Source organism: Rhineura floridana, chromosome 6 (assembly GCF_030035675.1).
Source record: "Rhineura floridana isolate rRhiFlo1 chromosome 6, rRhiFlo1.hap2, whole genome shotgun sequence".
NCBI lineage: Eukaryota > Metazoa > Chordata > Lepidosauria > Squamata > Rhineuridae > Rhineura > Rhineura floridana.
In genome coordinates this window covers 124,408,485-124,431,322 of record NC_084485.1, presented here as the reverse complement: position 1 = coordinate 124,431,322, position 22,838 = coordinate 124,408,485, and the positions used below count along the sequence as shown (strand labels likewise).

The 22,838-nt window shown below is 42.1% G+C and overlaps 1 protein-coding gene across 8 annotated transcripts in view; it reads right to left on the bottom strand.

The window, feature by feature from the left end:
• Nucleotides 1–22,838, bottom strand: part of DPYD (dihydropyrimidine dehydrogenase) — an 829,935-nt gene that overhangs the window by 427,152 nt on the left and 379,945 nt on the right. For 7 of the 8 annotated variants that reach the window (XM_061633709.1, XM_061633711.1, XM_061633708.1 and 4 more), the window contains 3 exons: nt 19,610–19,717; nt 16,023–16,192; nt 2,808–3,018 (listed from right to left, as the gene is read on the bottom strand). In XM_061633709.1, the coding sequence (XP_061489693.1) occupies nt 2,808–3,018; nt 16,023–16,192; nt 19,610–19,717 (489 nt within the window). Of the gene's footprint in view, nt 1–2,807; nt 3,019–16,022; nt 16,193–19,609; nt 19,718–22,838 lie in introns of those variants that run through there. The other variant, XM_061633715.1, reaches the window with a different exon arrangement.

Below are 22,838 nucleotides of genomic sequence, written 5' to 3'. Positions count from 1 at the left end.
TAAATCTCCCACTCTCACTGGTATTAAAGCAAGGGTGACTAATCTGCAGCCCTTAGGCTATATATGCCCCCCAAGTGATTCCTGGTGCTCCCGCAATTCCCCAATAATTTGCCATCTGTGTGGCTGATTTTGACAACCTTCAGTGTGGTCCTGAGTCTGAAAAAGGTTAGCAATCCTCATACTAAAGCTAGACGTTGCATCCCTGAATGTTTTTAAGAGTGAAAACTGCACCATTCTCAGTCACAGCAAAAAGACAACAGAACATCCAATGCCAAAGTACCTGCTAAAACACTGGGGATGGAGAACAAAGTACAACACAGCAACCATCAGTGGTTATGGTGTGGTCATAGAGAGCCCTCCAGATGTAAGGTCCCTTAGCAACTCAGAGTCAACAACCATAGGTCTGGTGTAATTGAACATCACAAGGCTCAGTTCTGCTCAGAAGAACCCTTGGGTTACCGGTTGTTTACCGGGCCCAATTCAAGGTGTTGGTTTTGACCTTTAAAACCCTATACGGTTTGGGCCCAGTTTATCTGAAGGAGCACCTCCAGCACTGTCAGGGATGCCGCTCGACAAGATCAGCCTCTCAAGACCTTCTCTCGATCCCACTGGTTAAATCAGCTAGGCTGGTGAGGACCAGAGAGAGGGCTTTCTCAATATTGGCCCCCACCCTATGGAACTCCCTCCCAAATGATCTCCGACATGCCCCCTCTATGATGAGCTTCCGCCGGACTTTAAAGACCTGGCTCTTCAGGCAGGCTTTTGGGATGGGTTGAAACTTTTACTGTATGTTTTAATATTTTTTAATATTTTAATATTTTAATGCTTATGGTATGCTTAACGTCTAATGTATTATTCTGTTTTGTACGTTGCCCAGAGTGGCTGAGTAACCAGCCAGATGGGCGACTAATAAATCCAAGAATAAATAAAAATAAAATAAATAAAATAAAAACCCAGTGCTTAATCCTATGACCCCCATGACACCACCATTGCCTCTTCTATTCCAATCTACATTTCTCTATAGATTAAGGCTAGCCAAAACATCAACTTTATCATCTGCAACAACTACCCCCCCCCCAATATATATGAAAACTGAGATTTAATCATGATGCTGGACTCAGCATTATTTGCTGTGTTCACCTCAGGGCTACAATAAAAGAAGATAAACACAGTAAGACCATTAAACTGATTGATATTGCATTACTGCTGGATGAAACCATAGATATTACCAGTGTGGTCTGGTGAATCTATATTCAGTGGAATTCTTTTAATAGATCAGCTTTTCAAATATGCTCTTATAAGATCTAATTCAAGTTAACTTCAGCAATCAGGACATCAACAGAAATTAAAATGTTGCTTGTTTCTTTTCTCTTTACAGCATAAGCAACTGATAAATAAAATCATCTATGAAGTAATGGGGGGCAGGGAGGTGGTGGTAGAAAAGCATAACAAAAATAAGAGCCCAACTAAATCACACCAAAGGCCCATCTAGTCCATCATTAGGGGTGTGCATTCATTTTTCAATGAACAAAAAACCTGAATCAAATGAGGCCCATTCAGTTCAATATTCATTTATTCCAAAACAATGCACCCAATTGGATGCTCCTATTCATTCCCATTCATGTGGGGATGGGGAGAAATGGCTGATGGCAATAGAACTCTGACTGTCCTTGGTGGCTGCCATTTTATTTGTCCACAGAGGTGACTCACACACACTTTTCAAAATAGTTTACTTCAATGCAAGTTTACCTTTTAAAAAAATTGTCCCATCTCTTGGTCAAACTGCCTGATGTAGATATTTTCTTGCCATATCAATGTATCCACTGAATGGGTAGCTAATGTGACCCACTGGGTTATTCACATCAGCCAAATAACCTAAGGGGCTCATCGTAGTTGCAATGACACATGAATGTATTCACTGACTGAGTAGCTAACATGACCCACTGGGTTGTTCACAGCAGCCCTATAATATAAGGGGTTTGTTGTAGCTGCAACAATATACTCCTAATCGGCTGTCACTTGCATGAAGGGGCAACGCAAGCACAAAAAGACTATGGAGCTGTGCTTTTAACCCCATCCTCATTGTCACACCTCTCACTTCCCCCATGTTTAAAGTAACTTCTGTGGTGGGGATCCCTTTCTCCTCTTCCAGAGTTCTATATTCCACAGGGAGCCTACTTGGATAGAACCGGGTCCTGGCTCTGTTGTTAATGCGGCAGTGAATCCATGCTGGGTTTTAGCCTAAACTTTCAAAGGAGCTGTCCAAGGTGCTGAAAGGAGCCACCAGTCTCCACTGAGTAGGGTTATCATGAGAGAAGATCTGAGTCACTACAGCTAAAGTAACATTATTAGATGGGAAGAACTGAGCTGCCTGGGACTACCAAATGGAAAGGTGAGTGTGGCTTCTTCCTTCCTTCTAGGTTTCAAAGAAAGCTGTTAAGAGTCCAGAAAAGAGGTTTAGTGATTCAGGTTCTCCACACAAGAACATGAATGTGAGTTATGAAAGGAATGGATAAAAAATGAATGTGGTTTTTTTAAAAGAAAGAAATTCAACTAATAAAACTATTTTAAATCAAATTTTGTCCACTATTATATTATAAATAACATGAAGATTTCAGTCATCAGAGAGGTTGTTCTTAGGAACTAAATACATTCTAATAGAAAATCTAGCCAAAGTTAAGACTTTTTAAGTCCCAGTGATTTCAATGAGACAGAGTTATGCACATACTTACCTTTCCTTGTGGAATCAGTGGGACTTAAATGTGCTTAACTGTGGCTGGATCATGCCCCTTGTGACTGAAAAGTACCTTGAGGGTCACTTAGGACTGAACCGAAGGCACTAATCACCACATCTGCTTTCAGGTGAACAATCTGATCCTGATCTTCATTCCAGTTTCCATCTTCATCTTGCTCAGTCCGAACAAATTCCACAGCAACAATCTTCCCTCCTTTCACTACAACCTTCTGAGGAGAAAGGAATGGCAGAAATTCACACTTTTCTTCCTTTGCAAGATCTACCTAGAAAGGGAAAACATCATATTTACTACTTTTTTAAAACTGTGAATTTATATGAGAATGTTTGACCCTAAAAGGGCAGCCTACAAATATTCTTTATATATAAAGGAAGTGCGTGAAAAGGTTTTATTATTTAATCCTGCGGTAGGGATGGAATGATCTATCAATTTCAGTTTCTCATTTTTCTTATTTTTCTATCTTAAATTCAAGTCTCCTCATTTCTTCAGCAATTCAATATTTTTTTATTTTTTTAAAAAAATCATGAAAATTCTTCAGCGTGAATTTCTCCTAATAAATACGTTTTGTATGCAGTTTTGACTAATGTACACATTTTACTGCAAATAATTTATCCTAACATAATGCATTTTCACCAATATATTTATCTTGTGCACACTTTCCCCAATACATTATTTTTTGTAAATATTGCCTGGTTGGAGAACTGCATCATAAAAGTTGGATAAGTGCAAATTTCGAAGAATGGCTTTATTTCAGCTCTCATATTGTTTCAGAAACGATGGATTTGATAACTTTGGCTTTTAATGTGAACGGAATTTAATTGCTCTACCATCCCTACCCCACAGTCCTATGGGGTATGGGAGAGGGGGCCATCCCAGGGGCTCTCTCTCTTAGAGGGTGGAAAGAGTGGTCAACCCTCAGAGAGAGAGATCTGACATCTCAAGCCTCTTCATGAGGCTGTGGGAAGGTCCACAGTCAGTTCCTCTCTGACACTGGGGAGGCATTCCAGGGACACTGGGGCAAGGGAAGTAGCTCCACACAACCGACAACCTTCTCATTTGCACAATACACCTCTTGAAGTGCACATAAACTAGGCAAGCCCTAGAGCTTGTGTAATCTGTTATTTCCCTCCCATTGTTTTCAATGGGAGGGAAATCATAAAAGAAAAGAAAAGAAAAACTTGGCAAAGTAAAAAACACCACGCCATCCTCACTTCTGCCCCGCTAGCACAAGCTTGGTAGGACACTGGAACAAGTGAGTCATCTACCTTTGGTTTTCCTTGCCTGCAACCCCTTTGGATTGCAGCCTAATTTTTCGACATACTGGGCTATAATCTATTCTTGTGCCTTTTTCTATAGATGCCAGTACTAGCAAAAAAGAAATGCATTTGAACAGAGCAACAGTAATATTCTTAATAAACATCATTTCCCCTCCCCCTCCCAATCACAGGATCAAACTGTCTTTTTAGCATCTTATCTACCACCCACTACTTCTGGAATTGCATTACTTTTAATTAGCAGCATCTGTTAGGAGACCTATTGGATTTTAACTCAAAAACTGAAACAGTTTTATCTTTGTGAAAAAGTATTACAGTAGGCTTCATTATCATTCCAATATGAGAAGAGACCACACAATCTGTGCTGGGAATAGCAGCTAGACCTACACACATTCCGTTGTCAGCTACTTGCTGTGGTGCCCAATTATCAAATCCACAAATGTTTTAAATACATTAAAATATGTAAGGCAGGTCTGTCATGGTAAAATAATCTTCAACTCTGGGATTCATCCATACTCTTTTTGCATTTAAAATACCATTTAAAAATAGTTCCAAATTGTATTTTATATGCAAAAAGAGAATCGATAAAAATAATATCCATTCGCATGGCATATATTGTCTGTATACAAGATAGCATCCTTCATAACCAATAGTCATCATTCTTTCCACTCCCATTCATCAAATGGCTATGCTTAATGTCAATGACTGATTTCAGCTAAAACATGAATGCAAAGCAGTGGAGCCCAACTTAGTGAGAGCAGCAAATCTGCATTCTCCATTCCCCCCCACTTTCCGTCTCCTAGAATTCTACTATTGTTCTGTGAACCACTCCTCATTAAAGGGCATGAAGGAAGGCAACAGGCGAGTGTCTAGTAAACAACAGGCTTACTGCAGGAAATGTGGCAGATGGAATCACTTCATTACCCCCCAATCCCCCAAAAAATTCCCCAAAAGAGACTTCCAGACTTGTACAAAGAGGAGACAGCACATCAGACAGAAGTGATGATATCATCTCTTTCTCTATCAACCCACAAAAACGGAAGGTTCAGACTGCTGGGTCACAGAGAAAAGGTAGCATTACAGCAGCTACAATCTAGGCAATAACAATAGCTGGATACTGCCCCCACAGTTCCAAATACAGACTGGAACCTCTTGGAATGCAATCCCACAAAGTGAATTGGATTCCAACATGCCCATCAAACAGAGCCAATGTGCATTAATTATCTAAACTGACAAGACAGTGCATTTGGTAAGCAACTATGATCTCATAATTTATCCTAGAAAACTCAAACAATAGCTGGCTACATATATTTGTAATTGTGACAGGAAAGACCCAGAGAGCATTGAGGGGGAGAATTGCCATACAGACCAAGAATCTGATCAAGGAGCAGCAAGAGTGGGATAGGCTCCATAAATAAAGTCTAGGAAGAGACAACGTATAGCCTTCCCTCCTCCATCAAACCAAATTTATTATTTTCATCCCTAAATGCCATCTCTCGATTGGTTCTATTCTGAGTGTGGTTCTGAAACCCACTTTGCCAGACAGTCAACTCAATCTCTCTCTTTTAATCAGAATTATTTTATCCAACCAGAGAAAACAAGGTATACAGAAACTTCAAAGAAAATGTACAGTCTCTGGGGATGGTGAACTGAGGATGGCGATGATGATGATGATGAAGGTTGTTGGCAGGTAATTATATTGTAGAATTGTTGAAGAGGTAGATTCAACAGAGGAGAGGTAACTTCTGAGAGAGAGACAGCTTCTGGAAGAGGCAATTGTGGCAGAGAAATAACTTCCAAGAGAGAGTTAGGTAAAAAAGGAGTGTTGTCCTCTAGGGCTACTAGGCCTGCTGCTAGCTTCACTGAAGACTGAAACAAACTGAGACAGGTTTTGGCGGGGAAAGCTAACTAACCAATTAAATAAAGGGGTGATGTCAACCGACAGGAAGTTACTGTAAAGCTAAGGGAGCATAGAAATAGACCGCTAGAGTTCCATAACTCTAACCTAATAAATACCTTCTTTAGCACAACGGAAAGAGTCTCCCTGCAGAGGCAGCACACTCCCCGTCTGGAATTCTATGGATTCCATCACCTATACACTATGATGATGGGAATCAACATTACTAACAAACATATTATACAGCTTCAATACTGACTAAAGGACATGTACAATAGGTTTGAGCTTCTTCCTTGGATTCAAGGAGTACTACTTCAGTGATTGTTCTGGCGAAGGTCTTTTGGGTACCTTGCTTGACAATCCTCATCTGGACCTTTCAGACCTTTCCATCTGGAAATGTAGTTTCCAAGTTTAAGAGAAATTCTGGGCCTTTTAGCCGTGTTGACACTGGGATCTGTGCTGCTGGGATTGAGCATGTGCCGTGATCTACTGGATTCTGGTCGATGGGAACATAGTGCCACTGTTCAGGTTGCGTGGATTTTCTTATGTACGCTACCCTGTTGCTTACGTACACATAGAACCTTCTGTTCTCGTATATGTAGCTCAGAACTACCTTGCTGTCTGTGTAGAAATGTACAGCATCAAGTTCAAGGTCCAACTCTTTTTCTGCTAATTCTGCAATCTCTTTGGCCAACACTGCTCCGCACAGCTCAAGTCTTGGATCGGTGAGTTCTGGCCATAGCACTGGTTTGGCCTTGCCAAGGATGAACCGTACATGGGGACACTTCTCCCCATCAGCGACTTTCAAATATGCCACAGCTGCTATCACCTTTGTGGATGTATCAGAGAAGTCATAGATCTCTCTTTGCATGGCAGTGGACGGTGAGGCTGAAACGTAGGTGTGTGGTATCTTAACTGTTTGCAGAGTACTGAGGGAGTTACTCCATGACTCCCACTTATGCCTTCGTCTAGGAGGAAGTGGATCATCCCAGTCTTTGGTTTCTATGGTCAGAGTTCTCAAAAGACATTTTCCCTGGATAGTCACAGGAGCTGCAAACCCCAGGGGATCAAACAGGCTGTTCACTGTTGATAGGACATCACACCTGGTAAACTGCTTCTCTTGAGATGACACCTGAAATGTAAAGGTGTCACCTTTGAGGTCCCAACTCAGCCCAAGGATGCATTGTATTGGTGGGGTATCAGAACTCAAATCTAAATCCCTTAGGCCTTTAGCGTGATCTTCAGGAACAAATGCTTCCATCACCTGAGGGCTGTTAGAGGCTATTTTGTGGAGCTTTAAGTTGGTGGCATCTAACATCTCATGTGTTCTCTTCAGGAGGTCAATAGCCTCTTCTGCGGTAAGTAAGGACATCAGGCCACTGTCCACATAAAAGTCTTCCTCTATGAACTGCCTGGCATCACAGCCATACTTTTCTTCACCTAGTTGTGCAGTATGGTGCAGTCCATAGTTGGCTATTGCAGAAGGTGGTCCATTTCCAAAGACATGGACTCTCATGCAGTACTCGGTCACTTCTTTATTGTGATGTTCATCACTGTACCACTGGAACCACAAGTAGTAGTGGTGATCTTCTCTGACAATGAATGAGTAGAACGTCTGTTGGATATCTGTAGTGATTGCAATGGCTTCTCTTCTGAAACGGATAACAACACTGAGCAAGTTGTTGGTCAGGTTTGGTCTGGTGAGGAGGGACTTGTTGAGGGAGAATCCTCGGAACTGTGTGCTGGAGTCAAACACCACTCAGATCTGGTCTGGCTTCTGTGGGTGGTACATGCCAAAGGATGGAAGGTACCAGCACTCTTCACCTTCTCTCAGCACTGGTGCGAGTTCTGCATACTTGTTCTTCAACATATTGTCCATGAAATCTACAAAGTGGGCTTTCATTTCAGATTTTCTCTCCAGGGTATGGCACAAGGTGATGAGCAATGATGCGCAATGGAAGTGGTGCCACCCAGCTATTGAACTCATTCTGAACAAATTCTTTGTTCATTATTTTCAGGAACTGCTTATCTTCCATAAACAGAGCAAGCTTGTTGTCCTCCTTGGTTGTCTGGAACACTGTGGCTCCTAAAGCTATGTCTCCCTTTCTCGGAGGCTCGAGAGGCCCTCTAAGGGAGAGGGCTTCCTTCACAGTAAAGTGTTCTGGGCATGGCTCTGAGAATGAAGGGCGTCCATTCTCCAGAACACTTGTAGCAAAGACACTTGTGTAGCCTTGCCTGCGAATATGGTCCATACAGATGTTGCCCACAATAACCCACCCGAGGTGCACTCTTTGGGCATAGGGAGCACCATAAGCTCCAGTAAGTTGTTCACGGGTCACATGGACTTCTGAGATGTCTGTCCCCAGCAGGAGCAGAATCTGGGTGTCTGGATCTAGAGGCGGAATGTGGCTGGCAATCGGCTTAAGATGTGGCTGGCTGAAGGCAACATCTGGGGTGGGGATTTGGTCACACCTATTCGGTAAGGCATCACATTCTAGCAGTAGAGGTAAGGGGTGCTGCACCTCACTTTGGATGGGTTCAATCAGGAAGCTGGTGGCCTTTCTCCCCGCCGTCTGCATGACACCCATACATGTCTCAAGGATGTATGGGATCTCATTCCCATGGAGATTGAACTGTTCAAAAAATTCAGATCTTGCCAACGACTGATTGCTCTGATCATCTAGTACAGCCTTTCCCAACCAGTGTGCCTCCAGATGTTGTTGGACCACAACTCCCATCAGCCTCAGCCAGCATTGCCAATGGTCAGAAAAGATGGGAATTGTGGTCCAACAACATCTGGAGGCACCCTGGTTGGGAAAGGCTGATCTGGCATGACATACATTTTTACAGTTCTTTCTGGATGCCCTTCAGGAAACACTCTGGCTAGGCATGTTTTGTGGCAGGACCTTTCTTTGAGCCCTGGACCGCACACCTTGGTGCACCGGACTGTGGAGATGTCAAACTCTGTCTTCTTGTTACTTCACTCCCCGCCGTGGTTGGTGGTAGGGGTCAGGATGCAGTGCATTAACATGTCTGTCACTGCTGCTATCAGTGCACCTAATGCTGACCTTACAGTCCTTAGCAGAGTGCTCAGAGGAGTTTCAGCATCTGAAACAAATCTTGTGGTCCTTCAGTAGGGGCTTGCGTTCTTCAAGTGGCTTCCCTCTGAAGGCTCTGCACCTCTTTAAAGGATGGGGCCTTTTGTGTAGTGGGCAGATATAGTCTGGGCCATCTGCTTTCTTGGGTGTAGACGTGATAACTGCAATCTCTGTTTTGCGGACAGTTGCAACTGCTCTAGGTTTGGTGTCACATGTAGATGTCTTCCCACGAGTAGGGTCAATGGTATTCGATGCAGAGTGGACACAGTAGGGGTCATTCATCTGTTTAGCAACTCTTTGGACAAAACTGGCAAGGAAAGAAAAGGGAGGGTAGATGCCTTGGTACCTTTCCCTGTAGTTGGTGAGTGCAGAGTTCCATTTCTCTTGTATTGGGTATGGCAGCTTCATTACGATGGGCTTTTGGAACAGGTAGTGGTCTAGGCATGAGAGTCCTGGAAGATGTGGGTCTGCCTTGACAGCTGCAAGCTCCTCCAGGAGATCTGCCAGGTCCCACAGCCTGTGGTAGCCTTTACTGATTACCTTGAGGAAGCTTTCCATAAGGGCACTTTCAATCTCTGCAGGTGCACCATAATGTGTCTCCAGCCTGTCCCAAACTCGGCACAGAGCTTCCTTGGGTTTGCCTATGCATGCTGCCCAGATACGCCGCACTTGGGCTGCAGAATCAGGCCCCAGCCAGGCTGTCATGAGGTTAACCTCTTCAGCACCTGACAGCTCCAAACCTTGAGTAGTGGTTAGGAACACATCTTTCCAGGGTCTGAAGTCTTCTGGTCTGTTGCTAAATTTTGTAAGACCTCCAGATAACAGGTCCCGTCTAGATAGCTGGGCAGCCAAGCTGGAATAGTTGACAGCATGCCCTGGAGTATCCCATAGCCTCTGACGGCCTGTTTCTGGAGGGGTTACCTGTGAAGCCTCCCAGGGTGCATGTTTGGTGGAACCGTCAGCAGGGGGTCCTCATCAAGGAGAGGCTGGATGTCATCCATCTTGAGGAGGCATGGCTGTGAATGGCTCCTGAACTCCAGCTCTCTCTCATCCAATGGATTGCTCCCACTGCATGCATCTGCTGTATGGGCCCAATAGGAAGTTTCAGTGCATTGAGGCCTACGGGAGTCAGGCTGGCAAGCATACTCTGGGCTGTGGCTGGGCTCACACCTTATGGACTCAAACAGTGAAGTTATATGGCCTGATATGTATCCTGATATGCGCTGAGCATAATCTGCCTCTTCCAGCTTCTTAGGGTGGAAATCTGTCTCTTCCCTTTTCAGCACTATTTTCAGGGCCTTGGCTCGTGCAATCGTCTGGGTAGCTACCTTTTCTTCTTCAAGTAGAGCCAATTCCCCTTCCATCTTTGCCTTCTACTGAGTGGCTGCTACACATAGAATAGCCTCTCTCCTGGCAAATTCTGTGCACTCTTTTGCTGCCGCAGCTTCAGCATCTGCCTCCACTGCGGCAAGGGTTAGGGCAATTATGGCTGACTTCCCAGAACTACTGGTAAACATGGAAGAAGCTTTGGAGCTTGATGTTGTGGAAGCTCTTGATGAAAGAAGAGCCTTAAGGTTTGCTGCTTTCCATGGTTCAATCCCTTTGACTGTGTCACCAGGTGATGCAGGTGTTGACCCACCTTGCATTTCTAGTTCCCTTGAGGCTAGGATGCACTGCTCCAGGTCCTCCTGAACCTCATCAACTAGTTTATGTTGCTGTTTGTTTACCTGTTTCTGTTCCCTTTTCTCACTCAGACTTGTTTCTGAATTCAGTCTGTCTAGAATGCGGTAGTGGTTTGTGTCAGGCGAAGCCAGGTGATGCAGGGCTTTGCCAGGTTTTTCCTGACTTTCTGCATGTCTTCAAGGATGGCAGCTGTTCTGGATACTTCCAGGTTACTCTCTACCTTTTTCCAGGCTCTGCTGCACTTGATGGAGAGTTGAGCCTCTTGCGCTTCTAGAGTCTCCCTCATCTTAGAAGTTAGTTTCACTTTTATTTTGTTTGATAGGGATGTAGCACTTTCAGCCTTATCCTGACTGCCTTCATTGCAGTGGCATTGTGGAAACCTGTGTTTTGCACACTTTGCAGAAGCTTTCTAAAATGGCTGCAGTTTCTAATCTGGGTAGCAGAACTGCAGTTATGCTTGCAGTCCAGCAGGTGGCACTCTGGTGCTCACTCAATGTGTGGAAACAACAGGACTGGCTCCTTGTAGGCCGATCTGCGTTTTGCACCCAGAGCCTGAGTTTGGAGCTGAGTACAAGGTGGTCTGAGGGCTTGCTTTTAGCCCTTTGTGAATAGCTGGTGGGCTACTGCCTTCAGCGTGGTTGGAATACCCGTGTGCTTTGTTCTGTCTCCCGCTTGGGTTGGTCTGCACCATCTGGGTGTTAGAAACCTCTGCGTATGAGTTTCCAGTCTGCTTTGGAGTAACAGACAGCCAAACACAGTCTTCTGATCACTCAGAATGGGCCCAACTACTTTGTGAGACAAGAAGGCTAGAAACCTGTAAGTGAAGCTGAGTGGATTTTTTAGCAGGAGGGTTAAATGCTATTCACTTGCTTTCAAGACTTCAGAGGAAATGTAAAACACTCCTTTTTTACTGTTCTGAGCCCATGGTTCTGAAACCCACTTTGCCAGACAGTCAACTCAATCTCTCTTTTAATCAGAATTATTTTATCAAACCAGAAAAAACAAGGTATACAGAAGCTTCAAAGGAAATGTACAGTCTCTGGGGATGGTGAACCAAGGATGGTGGCGATGATGATGATGAAGGCTGATGGCAGGTAATTATAATGTAGAATTGTTGAAGAGGTAGATTCAACAGAGGAGAGGTAACTTCTGAGAGAGAGACAGCTTCCGCAAGAGGCAATTCTGGCAGAGGAATAACTTCCGATAGAGTGATAGGTAAAAAAGGAGTGTTGTCCTCTGAGGCTACTAGGCCTGCTGCTAGTTTCACTGATGACTGAAACTGATGCAGGTTTTGGCAGAAAAAACTAACCAACCAATTAAATAAAAGGGTGATGTCACCTAACAGGAAGTTACTGTAAAGCTAAGGGAGCACAGAGATAGACCACTAGAGTTTCTTAACTCTAACCTTTAGCACAACGGAAGGAGTCTCCCTGCGGAGGCAGCACAGGTTCCCTTCCCTAAAAATGCAGTGGCAGAATGTGGAAAGGGTTTTGTAACAGTCCAATGGGTTATCCAACAGACCATGGGAAAGTAGGGATGAAAGCCCTGCAATAAGAGCTTTTAGCTGAAATTTGAGCTCTTTTCATGTGAAAGAAGGGGCAAAATTGGTCCCTTTCTTTTGATGAGCACTGCCACCACTGTGATTGTGGCAGCGATCCACCCAGAGGCTATTGACCACCATCCCCCCCGTCATAATACTATGTCATGATGTACTGTTATTCTGAGAGGGATGGGGCGGGGCATCAGCTGCCAGTCACAAAACAAGAGACAGTAATGAAAGGCAAAAAAAGGCGTCCCCTCTCCAAATTAAGCTACCAGAAGGAGTGCTGCTGCTTCTGCAACTACCAAAAATAAGTTCTGTGCCCTCTATTTTGTACAAAAACTTCCTGAGGTATCATCAAAATGACCTCCCCACTTCCATTATTTGCTCCTTCCTTAGCAGCATCCAATTGTTGCCTGTGAATTCAAGAATATAACTTATGCTACCAGATGCTTGACTTGCTAATTTGGTCAAAGTTGTTACCAAGAGTGGGCATCTAATAAAAGGATTATGTAAAATGGATATGGAATTTAAATGAGAGCTTAACTCTTTTCTCAGAACCAAACATTAGGATTCTGTTTGCATTCACTAAAGTTGATAAAATTACCACCCCTTATGCATAAAAAGTGTCTTGGCAGGCAACTGACCAACACATTTTACTGCAAGGTTGTGTTCACACATATTCCACACCTTTTGTCTATATTTGATATCATTAATAGAGTAATAATTTGCTATGAAGTTATCATAGCATTTATTAAAAACTAGTGTGAGTTGGTTAATATTTTAGAACAGAGGCGGCTAACCTGTGGCCCTCCAGATGTTGCTGGACTCCAACTCCCATCAACCTCAGCCAAGCACAATCAATGGTATGATGGCAGCTGTAGTCCAAAAACATCTGGAGGGCCACAGGTTAGCCACCTGTTTTAGAAAAACCTTTATCATTTGCAAAGAATATTTACACTCAGGCCAAAACAAAACAGCAACTGTACAGATGCAATAACAGGGAAATATGATCAGAGTTGTGCTAAGAATAAATGAGTATATTTATAACATTTGTTCAAAATAATCTCTCTACATTTTAACATTAGGACAAAAACTCCAGAACATAAATATGTATTGTGAAAAATTACTCTCCTTTCTGGATGCCTCTGTCTCCTTTGTGTAACTGTTAAGTCTCTGCAATCTATATCTATTCCTGAAGAGAGAGGCCTGTTTCCACATATATTTTGTAACTGGGGCATATTTGATGTCTCATTAGTGTAAATTATGCAATAATCTGTGGTATGTGACACATAAATTACAACAAAGCAAGCCCACCATATTGCAATAATTAAAGCTGAAATAAAGAGCTTTCATAATAAAACAAATGATTAAGATGCCAATCAGAAGCTTAATATGTGTGCAGAGTATGCACGCTGGCAACTAGAACTTTGATATTCATTCCAAACGAAGTTGTGCCTTGAAATATTTGCAACATGTTTTTAAAACCTCATAAATTCAACATGCAGCTTTGATTTCTGAGGATCTTTCACATGTGCACATACAAGTTCTGGCCTGCTCTTCATAGATATCTGTCTAGAAGTTGTTCATTTTATAGTGCTGTACTAGACAAGTCCTATAAATATCATACACAGCATGGAGTGGCTCCACACACAAATTTCCCCTAACAAAATGTCAATATTTAGATTCACATCACAGACGTGAAACTGCTTATGAAATGAGCCACATACTAACTGGGATGATGGTCCAACAAAACTCCTGCAAACTTTGTTTTGGAGACTTGCCAATTCATGACCTCCAGTGGTTGTTGGGACACTTTCCTCACCTCAGTTCTACATAGATCTCCTCTGCAAAAAAATTTATTAAAGAATTCTCACTTTGTGGTAAGTGGCTGTTTGAATGTATCCTAGAATGGACTAGGATGGTCCATATAATTCAAGCGAGTAGTTAATTTATAGATTTGGAAAACTGAAGTAATGAGGGCCAGAATACTCACATACATATGGAAGTACAATCTTTTACCAGTGTCCATGGGAATTACAAAAGTATCACTGAGTACTAAACTTCATCACTATAAATCATATAAAGTGAATTTCCAGTTATAAATCATATAGAGTGAACTTGTATTGGTCATAGGAACACAGGAAGCTGCCTTACACTGAATCAGATTGTTGGTCCATCTAGCTCAGTATTCTCTATACTGACTGGCAGCAGATTTACATACAGGAGTATCTCCTAAACTTATCTGTAGATGCTGCGGATTGAACCTGGGACCTTTTGCATGCAAATCATGGGCTCCATCACTGAGCTATGGCCCTTCCCACACAGCCCATGCTTTTCATTTTAAAAAAATACCCTTGATTCAATTCCTGGCATATCCAGTTAGATATCTAGTAGGAAGGTTGTGTCCTTGGGTAAAACTATGGAGCTGCCAGTTAGGGCAGGCAGTACTGGGCTAAATGGTCTGAGTCGGTATAAATGTAGCATCATATGTTTCTAAGAAGACCACAGTAAACACCTCACAGCAATATTTAATTTCAAGTGGCTGGTGCAGTATTATGAGCAAAAAGAAGGCAAAAACCATCAGGTGTGAGACAGGTTTATTATTTCCCAATGTCTTCCTGAGGGGAAATAACACTTGTATAATTTTAAGCTTCATGAAGGTTTTCTGGCTACAGAAAACTCTTCTCACAGTTGACAGGAACATGTTGTGAATAAAGAACCTGTCTTGCTGGTTCTTGTCTTCCATGACCAACTCTAGAGGGCACGAAGTTGGGGATTTGCCAGGTCTCCAAGACTGGCAAAGAGCCCGCCAGGCCAACAGGGTTACAGTCAAAAGGAGGCATGAAAGAATTATCCATTGAGACACTCTCAGGGCTGGCATCAAAGGTTGGCATGGCTGGGCATCTGCTGAGGGCCCAGTGGACCTGCTTCTGTTCTTCAGCTTATCTCACCCTGGCCCAGACAGCAGTGGTGATGAGGAGGAGGAGGAGGAGTAAATGTCACGGCCTGGTTGTTCATTGGCTCTCTGCCTTGCAATCAAGCAGGCTGAATGATGAGGAAGAGGAGCAGGAATTGGTGGTAAGGGAAGTGAGGAGGTAGATTCACTGATGGAAGGGACAGGGGAGCTACAGAGGGTGTTTTGCCCAAGGACCCTTCCAAACCTGGAACCTACACTGCATGCACTGCCTTTTCTGGATGAAGGAGACCCACTGAAGATGACTTGCTTGAGGGCACCCAAATTCCTGGAGGTGATCTTTATTTTGCTGAGAGGTGCTGCAGTATGTGGACACCAAATTGCACGCTACATGCAGCTCTCTGTAACTTTCCCTCTGACTTTCTAATTATTTATGTTAGAAAAGCAAGAGGGAGCAAAGGAAAGGCAAGCAGGGAAGAGTTCTTTAGCCCTTTCCTTGCTAGCCACCATTTTACTCAAAATTTGGTTGCCTCAATGTTTCAAGAGAAAAGACATATTCCAGTATCTTTTCACCTGCAAGAAAAAAGGAAAGGGGGGCAGCAAATTTTGAGTGGAACAAATGACCCAATGAGAAAGGATTAAACAGCTGCTCTACCCCACCAGTTCTCTGGCCAAGACTGCAAAACTCCTAGGCTTGCTCTTTGTTTTGTTTGTTTTTCTGTTGTTTTAAAAGGGGAATTTTGGACAAGATTATGTGTAATGTGTAGTTTGGCCTGCGGCAAAAACCCCACAGATCAGTGTTTCATAATTTAAGGTATTTCCCATTCATACTTCCAGTGTTTGAATTTCTTAAAATTTACCTCCTCAGGTACAGCCCGTATATTAGTAAATCCTTTCCTGAAGACCACAAAAACACGACGAGCTCCACAGCGCAAGGCAGATGTTGCACAGTCAAAAGCAGTGTCACCCGCTCCAAGAACAATCACCGTTCCCTGTATCGATGGCAATGGAGAGCGACAGGTGCACATTCCTGAATGATGAAAGGAAAACCCCATTATCAAGGAGGGGAAAAAAAAAACCTATTTCTGCATGGCAGCTCAAACGACACTTGTACTCGAAGCAGTGTAAAATTGCATCTTGCAGTTTCCAAGCATGGAGAGTCACTATCAAATTATTCTGCTTCATTGAAAGACCGTTTTATTCCCATTTTAAGATATGCTCATACATGTAATTTCATAGTCAGTACCCTTTAGCAGGACTGCCTTCCTGTCTTGGCAGGAAATAAAGTACAATGCATTTTTAAAAGTGTGTGTGCGTGAGGGGGAGGACTGTAGGGCCTTGTAAGATTGAGTGCAATTGATTTAACATCCGAATGTTAAAAAAAATTAAACCTTTGACTCCTTTTTATCAGCATTAATATTCCTTGAGAAAGAAAGTCGTGTTTCCAGAAATTCTGCTGTCACCATATCTATGTCACCTGATACTTACTCAAGCCCTTGTCCAAGAAAGGTCTCTGCAAGTGTTCATTCCTGCTCAAGTCAGATACAAGCAGCAGAAACAGAGGCTTTAGAAAGGAAAACAGCCCCAACCACTCTTACTTCGAGAATCATATCCACAAAGACAAAGTGAAACTTTGCACTTGGAGAAAACGTTTGTACTTGATTGGTCATCATCCACAGACCCTAGCTCGGGCCCAATCTTCCTTGATTCTGTTGTCATGGCCAACTTCCTTTATGTGCATACATGGATGCTACTTTTTAAAAAAATGGCAGCAGTGGCAAACAGCACTCACAGGAACAGTGCCTCTAGCTGTGGTTAGTAATATATACTAGAAGTGAACTCCAGTGCTGAATTATGTAAGGTATGTAGCCAACAGTGGGCTTTTGAGAATCAAGGGGGGTATACGAGCATGCTTGGTTTGTAGAAATAGGAAAAAAACTTTAGGGGAAAAAACAGGAGGGCCACCCTTCACAGACACACACAAAAGACAGGTCCATGCTGGCTGGGGCTGAAGGGAGCTGCAGTCAAAAACATGTGGAGGGCACCACGTTGGGGAAGGCTGACCTAGATGCTATAAGATACTGGTGCAACACTTGTCCTAAGCAACGCCTCTCACTGTGTCTTGCTGGCAGAGCTTTGAATGCAAACAGTGCCTTGCAAAAGTAATCAGACCCCTGACCAATAATCTCATATTACTGAATTACAAATAGTACATTATAATTTTGTTCTGTATATTCTATTTTGAAACACTGAAACTCAAAATCCATTATTGTAAGGTGACATTGGTTTAATGTTGGGAAATGTTTGTAAGAAACATAAAAAACTGAGATGTGATTATCAACACCTTGGGAGGGATTTTGAGGTCACCTTTGAGGGGAAAATGTTTCTATATTAGTTTCCCACTTGTTTTGTTTTTTAAAAGCGTTATGAGGAGAAGTGTGGAAGTTTGCACAGTGTTAATAAGTCAGTGTCTAGTACTGCACAGGATACTGAGAAAGACAAAAAAAAACCCTAAAAGGCACATAACCCATACAATGTGTTGCACAGGCAGAATACAAATAACCACTGATTAAACAAATTACTATATTTTTTAAAATGATACCATAAATAGCATAAACCTGTAATCTGAGGTGGCCTGTGATAGTTTCATTCAGATGAGTATGTTTTTAACCATATATATCATCAATGGTCTATAATTCTTAAGTTTGTGCTATGCTTCTTGTGAATTTTCACAGCAAGGGTATAGAACTACAAGTATCAATTTCATTCAAGAACAAAAAAACTTTAAACACAGGTCTATGACAACTAAAAAAAAATTCTTACACACACGCACATATACAGAAATCTTCCTTCAGTATAACATAGTACTGTACACAGCCTTATTTCTCCATATAGACATAGCCTGGGATTTTATTAAGGCTGAGGCAAACATTCACCAATTTTGTTTTTTGGGGGGGATTTTTTGGGGGTGGAAAGGGTGGGTTGAAATATTTCCTGAACCCATCCTCATGCGGAGAATATAATTTTTATTTGTTTTTGCTGCTATTGCTTCCCTAATTTGCCGCCCTGGGCTCCTACTGGGAGGAGGGGCGGGATATAAATCAAATAAGAAAGAAAGAAAGAAAGAAAGAAAGAATTTGCCACTTTTTCAGTTCTGTTCTTGTATTGGGCTTATTTCCAGGCTATAGTTACATGACCAAGCCCAGCAAATCAGGGATCACATCACAATGACACATAGCAAATGAGAGTTGGTAATATGCTGATGTCACTGAGGGGACATTAAGCAGCCTTATGGAGGCATTGCCTTCATGCACAATGGATAACCATGTTCAACTTTCAATACAATGTCTGGAAAAAAATCTCCAAAGAAAGGCACTTTTTGATGCCTCCAAAAAAGCTAGTGAACCCCCCCCCCTTGGGGCACATACCTAGATTCCATTCAACTTACACCTATTACATAAACAGAAGAGGAGAGCTCATGCACATAATGATAGCCATAATTATGTGCTCTTGTACAAATGGGTTTTTTTATTCTAGGCAGCTGGAAAAATAACACTATGGTTTGTTTCTAAAGAGCCCTTGTAGACACACAGCTCAATTCCCCTTCAAAGTAGACGTCTTGCTATAGTTCACTGGAGCCCCCTATGAAGAGTCTCACAACTTTCTGGAGAGGCTCACTTAGGGTAACTCAAGAAAGTGGTACCTATAGCTTTTGGAATCCTACCCTATAGTAAAAATAATAATCAATAATAGTCTCAGAAGTGCTGATGATTGCTATTCCCTGCATACCAGTTAATATGTCTTATATCAAGCCCTGCTCTGTGTTCCTTCCCTGCAGAACATTTAAATACTTGTAGTGAGGAACAGGACCTTTACTGCTGCAACCTGTTTGTTATGGTTTGATGTGCATATATATATGCCTCTTTCCTGGCTTAAGAAAAAATGCAAACCTTCTTGTTCTGGAAGGCTTTTTGTAAGTAAGGCTGTAAACACACTAATCGCCAGATCAAAGTGTTTCCATTAGCCACACCTGGAGGGGTTGATGCGAAACCTATGTGAAGCTGATTTAAACACGCACACACAGACACTCAAGCTGCTCCCACCAGGTTTTACAGTAAAAGGGGGTGGGGTTTGACTAGTGTTGTGTGCCAGTTTTTAGAAAAGAGTGATGGAGATGCACTGGAACCAGCAGAACAGTGAGTGTATTTCTACTCTAAGATTGACCTATGCTATTGAATGATGAAGGATACAGATTCTTTGTATTCTGATTCTGTTAATTATGTACATGTTTTAAATTTCTGATTGTTTTTTATTGTTTTGAAATTTAATCTGTTTGCTTTGTATGCCACGTTTGTGTGCCACATCCCCAAAAATGTGGGGACACAAATGTGTTCAGTAAATATTCCCACAGCATAGCAACATTTTAAAAAGAAAAGCAAAGAGCTACCTGGTTTACTTGCCACAGCCACCAATGGCAGGAAGTCTTTAGATGTGTAAAATCCTTCGCCCATTCCCAGACCATGAAATACAGGCTCTCTTTTTGGTTCTGGTAGACCTATCACAAAAAAAGGAAAACTAAAATGTGAGTATGTAGCAGACATCAAACATTAAAAGAAACAAGAAAGGAAAATATCTTAATCAGCTTTTAAATCAGAAGAACCTATAAAACTTTGTTGACAACAAAAGATGACAATTCATACTGGTATATTTCGTGCATAATTGCAATTTTTTTTCAACGAAAGCACATTCATCATCATAATCAACAACTTTCGCATAAGGTTTTCAAGTGCTCATAGCATTTCACATGGATTATCTAGCTGTAACTATTACAACTATCTTGAAAGGTCAGTATCATTATCACCCATATTACGGATGGATTAACTGAGACAGAGGGGGGAAAGTGGCTTGCCTGAGGCCCATCAAGTGAGTTCAAAGTGAGATTCAGACCGGAGGCCTTCTGATTTAGGCTGCAATCCAATACACACTTACCTGGGAGTAAGTCTCATTGAACCCCAATGGAGCTTACAAGGACTTCTGCCTGTGCAATGGAACTTCCTTTCCCCATGTGCCCCCTCCCCCACAACTATTCTGGGTTTCCCCTCTTCCAAGCTTCCAGAGCAGTTTTAGAGAGAGCACAGAGGATCGCAGGGAGAGGAAGGACAGGGAGAGGAAGTCCCATTGTGCAAACAGAAGTCCTCGTCCTAATGGGACCACTTTGTTAGATACAACCCAGTATACTTATGTATGATTTGCATAAATGCTTCACAAAAGAGATTACGCATATCTCAGCACAAATGTCTCTCCACACAATCAGGGCTTGTATCTAGTTTTAAAAAAATATCCTGCACACATTTAGAAAGATCCATCAGGTACCTCCAGTAGGGGAGAAAGGGCAGTTGGCATCAGGAAATATATCTCTATTGAGTGTCCTGGCAGTTTTTCTTGCTTACTTTAACAAATACTGATAAGCTGCTACTTAACAAGGATTTGTTTTGGCCACTTGAATGGACAAATGTAACAAATATTTTACCAGTCACTGCCATGTCAATACACTGTCTTTTTGGACCTTAAAAGTCCCTTACGTGAATTTTGCTGTATATAAAGGAGTACGCCATGTGCCTTTTTTCTTCACCTAGACATCTGTCAGTGGAAAAAAGATCAGAAAATGTCTGAAAGTCAAGAAAAAAACAACACATTTCTCTACATTTGGAGTGAAGGCCCATGATGAATGTAAACCCCCTCCCCATCTAATTTGGAAAAAAAAAACTAGAAGAGATACACCTGCAAGGATGAAGGATCCTGGAATACAGGTGGCATCCCAAGCCATCTGGACACACACGCTTGGATGCCTGCCACATTCACTGCCAAGAGGCATTGGCCGTTCTGTCAAGCTAGCTACGCAGAAAATGTGAATACTCACAATGCCTCCCCCAACAGTTATTTTATTGAATCCACACAGAATTTCAAGCATAATGACTTTTTCTTTGAAAACTAAGATGTCAGAATGGAAGTTGGTGTGTTCATCCTGTTTTCAAAAGGAGGAACTCTTGGACCTTACTCCACATCCCAGGCCTTGAACCTTCCATCCTTCTTCAACGAGAGCAAGACAGACAACATGTATATCAGAGTGAAAGCTGATGTGTTCATAACACAGGATTTTATCATGCCTTTCCAGAGGCATCTAATATACCACAACTGCAAGGATGTCCCCTCCTCCTCACTGCAGCCCTATGCAAAAAATCACTTCTGAGCCTGGGATGTGGGGCAGAGGGTTGCAATGGGAGCCTCCTCTCACAAGTTCCAAATCATGGGAAGTGCCTACACATGTAGAACAGGCTTCTCCATTACAGACATTCCCCCAAAATGTGGAGAGTAGGGGGATATGGTGACAGGGGGTGGGGCGCTCCTTGCACTTTCTCTCCCCTCCATGATTACAATTGTGTAGAAAGCAACACCTCCACCCCTGCGGCCTTGTGACCTGTTCTGGATTGTTTTACAGCACCAAAAGAGGAAAGCACACTTCAGAGAAGTGAAAATGCTCAGAAGATGGCTCTCTCTATTGCACTCACCATTAATCTCCTCTTTTAGTGGAGCTGAAAACTCCTCACCTCCCTTCACATGAAAACCTTCTTTCGAGGAAAACAGGAGGGGTGCTGACGGGTCAATCTTTCTGAGAAAATAATCTCCCTCCATTTCAGCCTCTTGCTTGTGCATGTGTCACAAACGCAGAGGTACATCTAACTAAAGGCTTGTTAACACAGAGTATTAGTAAGCCCTGGGGGGAAGCAATTCTGGAGGGGAAGAAGCTTATTAATAAATTAGGAAGAAAATAAAAATGATGGTTTTTAAATGGCAAAGCTATTAAGCAGTTCTTTTAAATCAGTTTTTAACAAGGAAAAATAAGCAGAAGTAACTATGTACAATTAAGAAAGTAATGGCCCAGATCCTGAGTTGCAGTTAAGAGTTCTTCAGCATAGCTTCCAGGAGGAGCTGAATAGGTGGCTTTTACTTCATCATGCAGCTGTTTAGGAAGCAGAGGGTTCCTTCTCCCAGTCTCTAATCCTTGCTGGTGTCAGGGAGCTCATCTGACAAATTGCTAAGTCTTTCACCTATATACACACCACCGCTGACAGCGGTACCTCTAGCACAATATGAATGCAAAATACTCTGCTGAAGGAATCTTTACATGGAAAAGACAGGGTGAAGACAGACATAATATTTATAGAGTGGTGAAGATGGCTTGTAAAGGACTCATGTCCAATATGAACTTTTTTTTTTTTTTAAAAATGAAATTTTATTTTGAAATAAAGTTGAAAATACAGGCAACAAAACAAGGAAAAAAACAATGCTTAAGTACACTCATTAAGTTAAAAGGGGTCATAAATAAGCACATAAATAATAAACATATAAAACACTTAAATACATGGGTAAGGAGAGAAGGATCTGTCAGTTTCGGTTCTCTTAGTTTCTCATTTTTCCAGTTTTAAATTCAGTTCTCCACATTTCTGCAGCAATTTGTGATTATTATTATTTAAAAAAAAATTCTCATGAAAATTCTTCAGAATTTTAATGTGAATTTATCCTAAGAAACTTATTTTGTATGTACTTTTAGCTAATGTACACACTTTTGCAAGCAATTTCTCCTGATACAATGCATTTTTGTATGTTATTTTAAC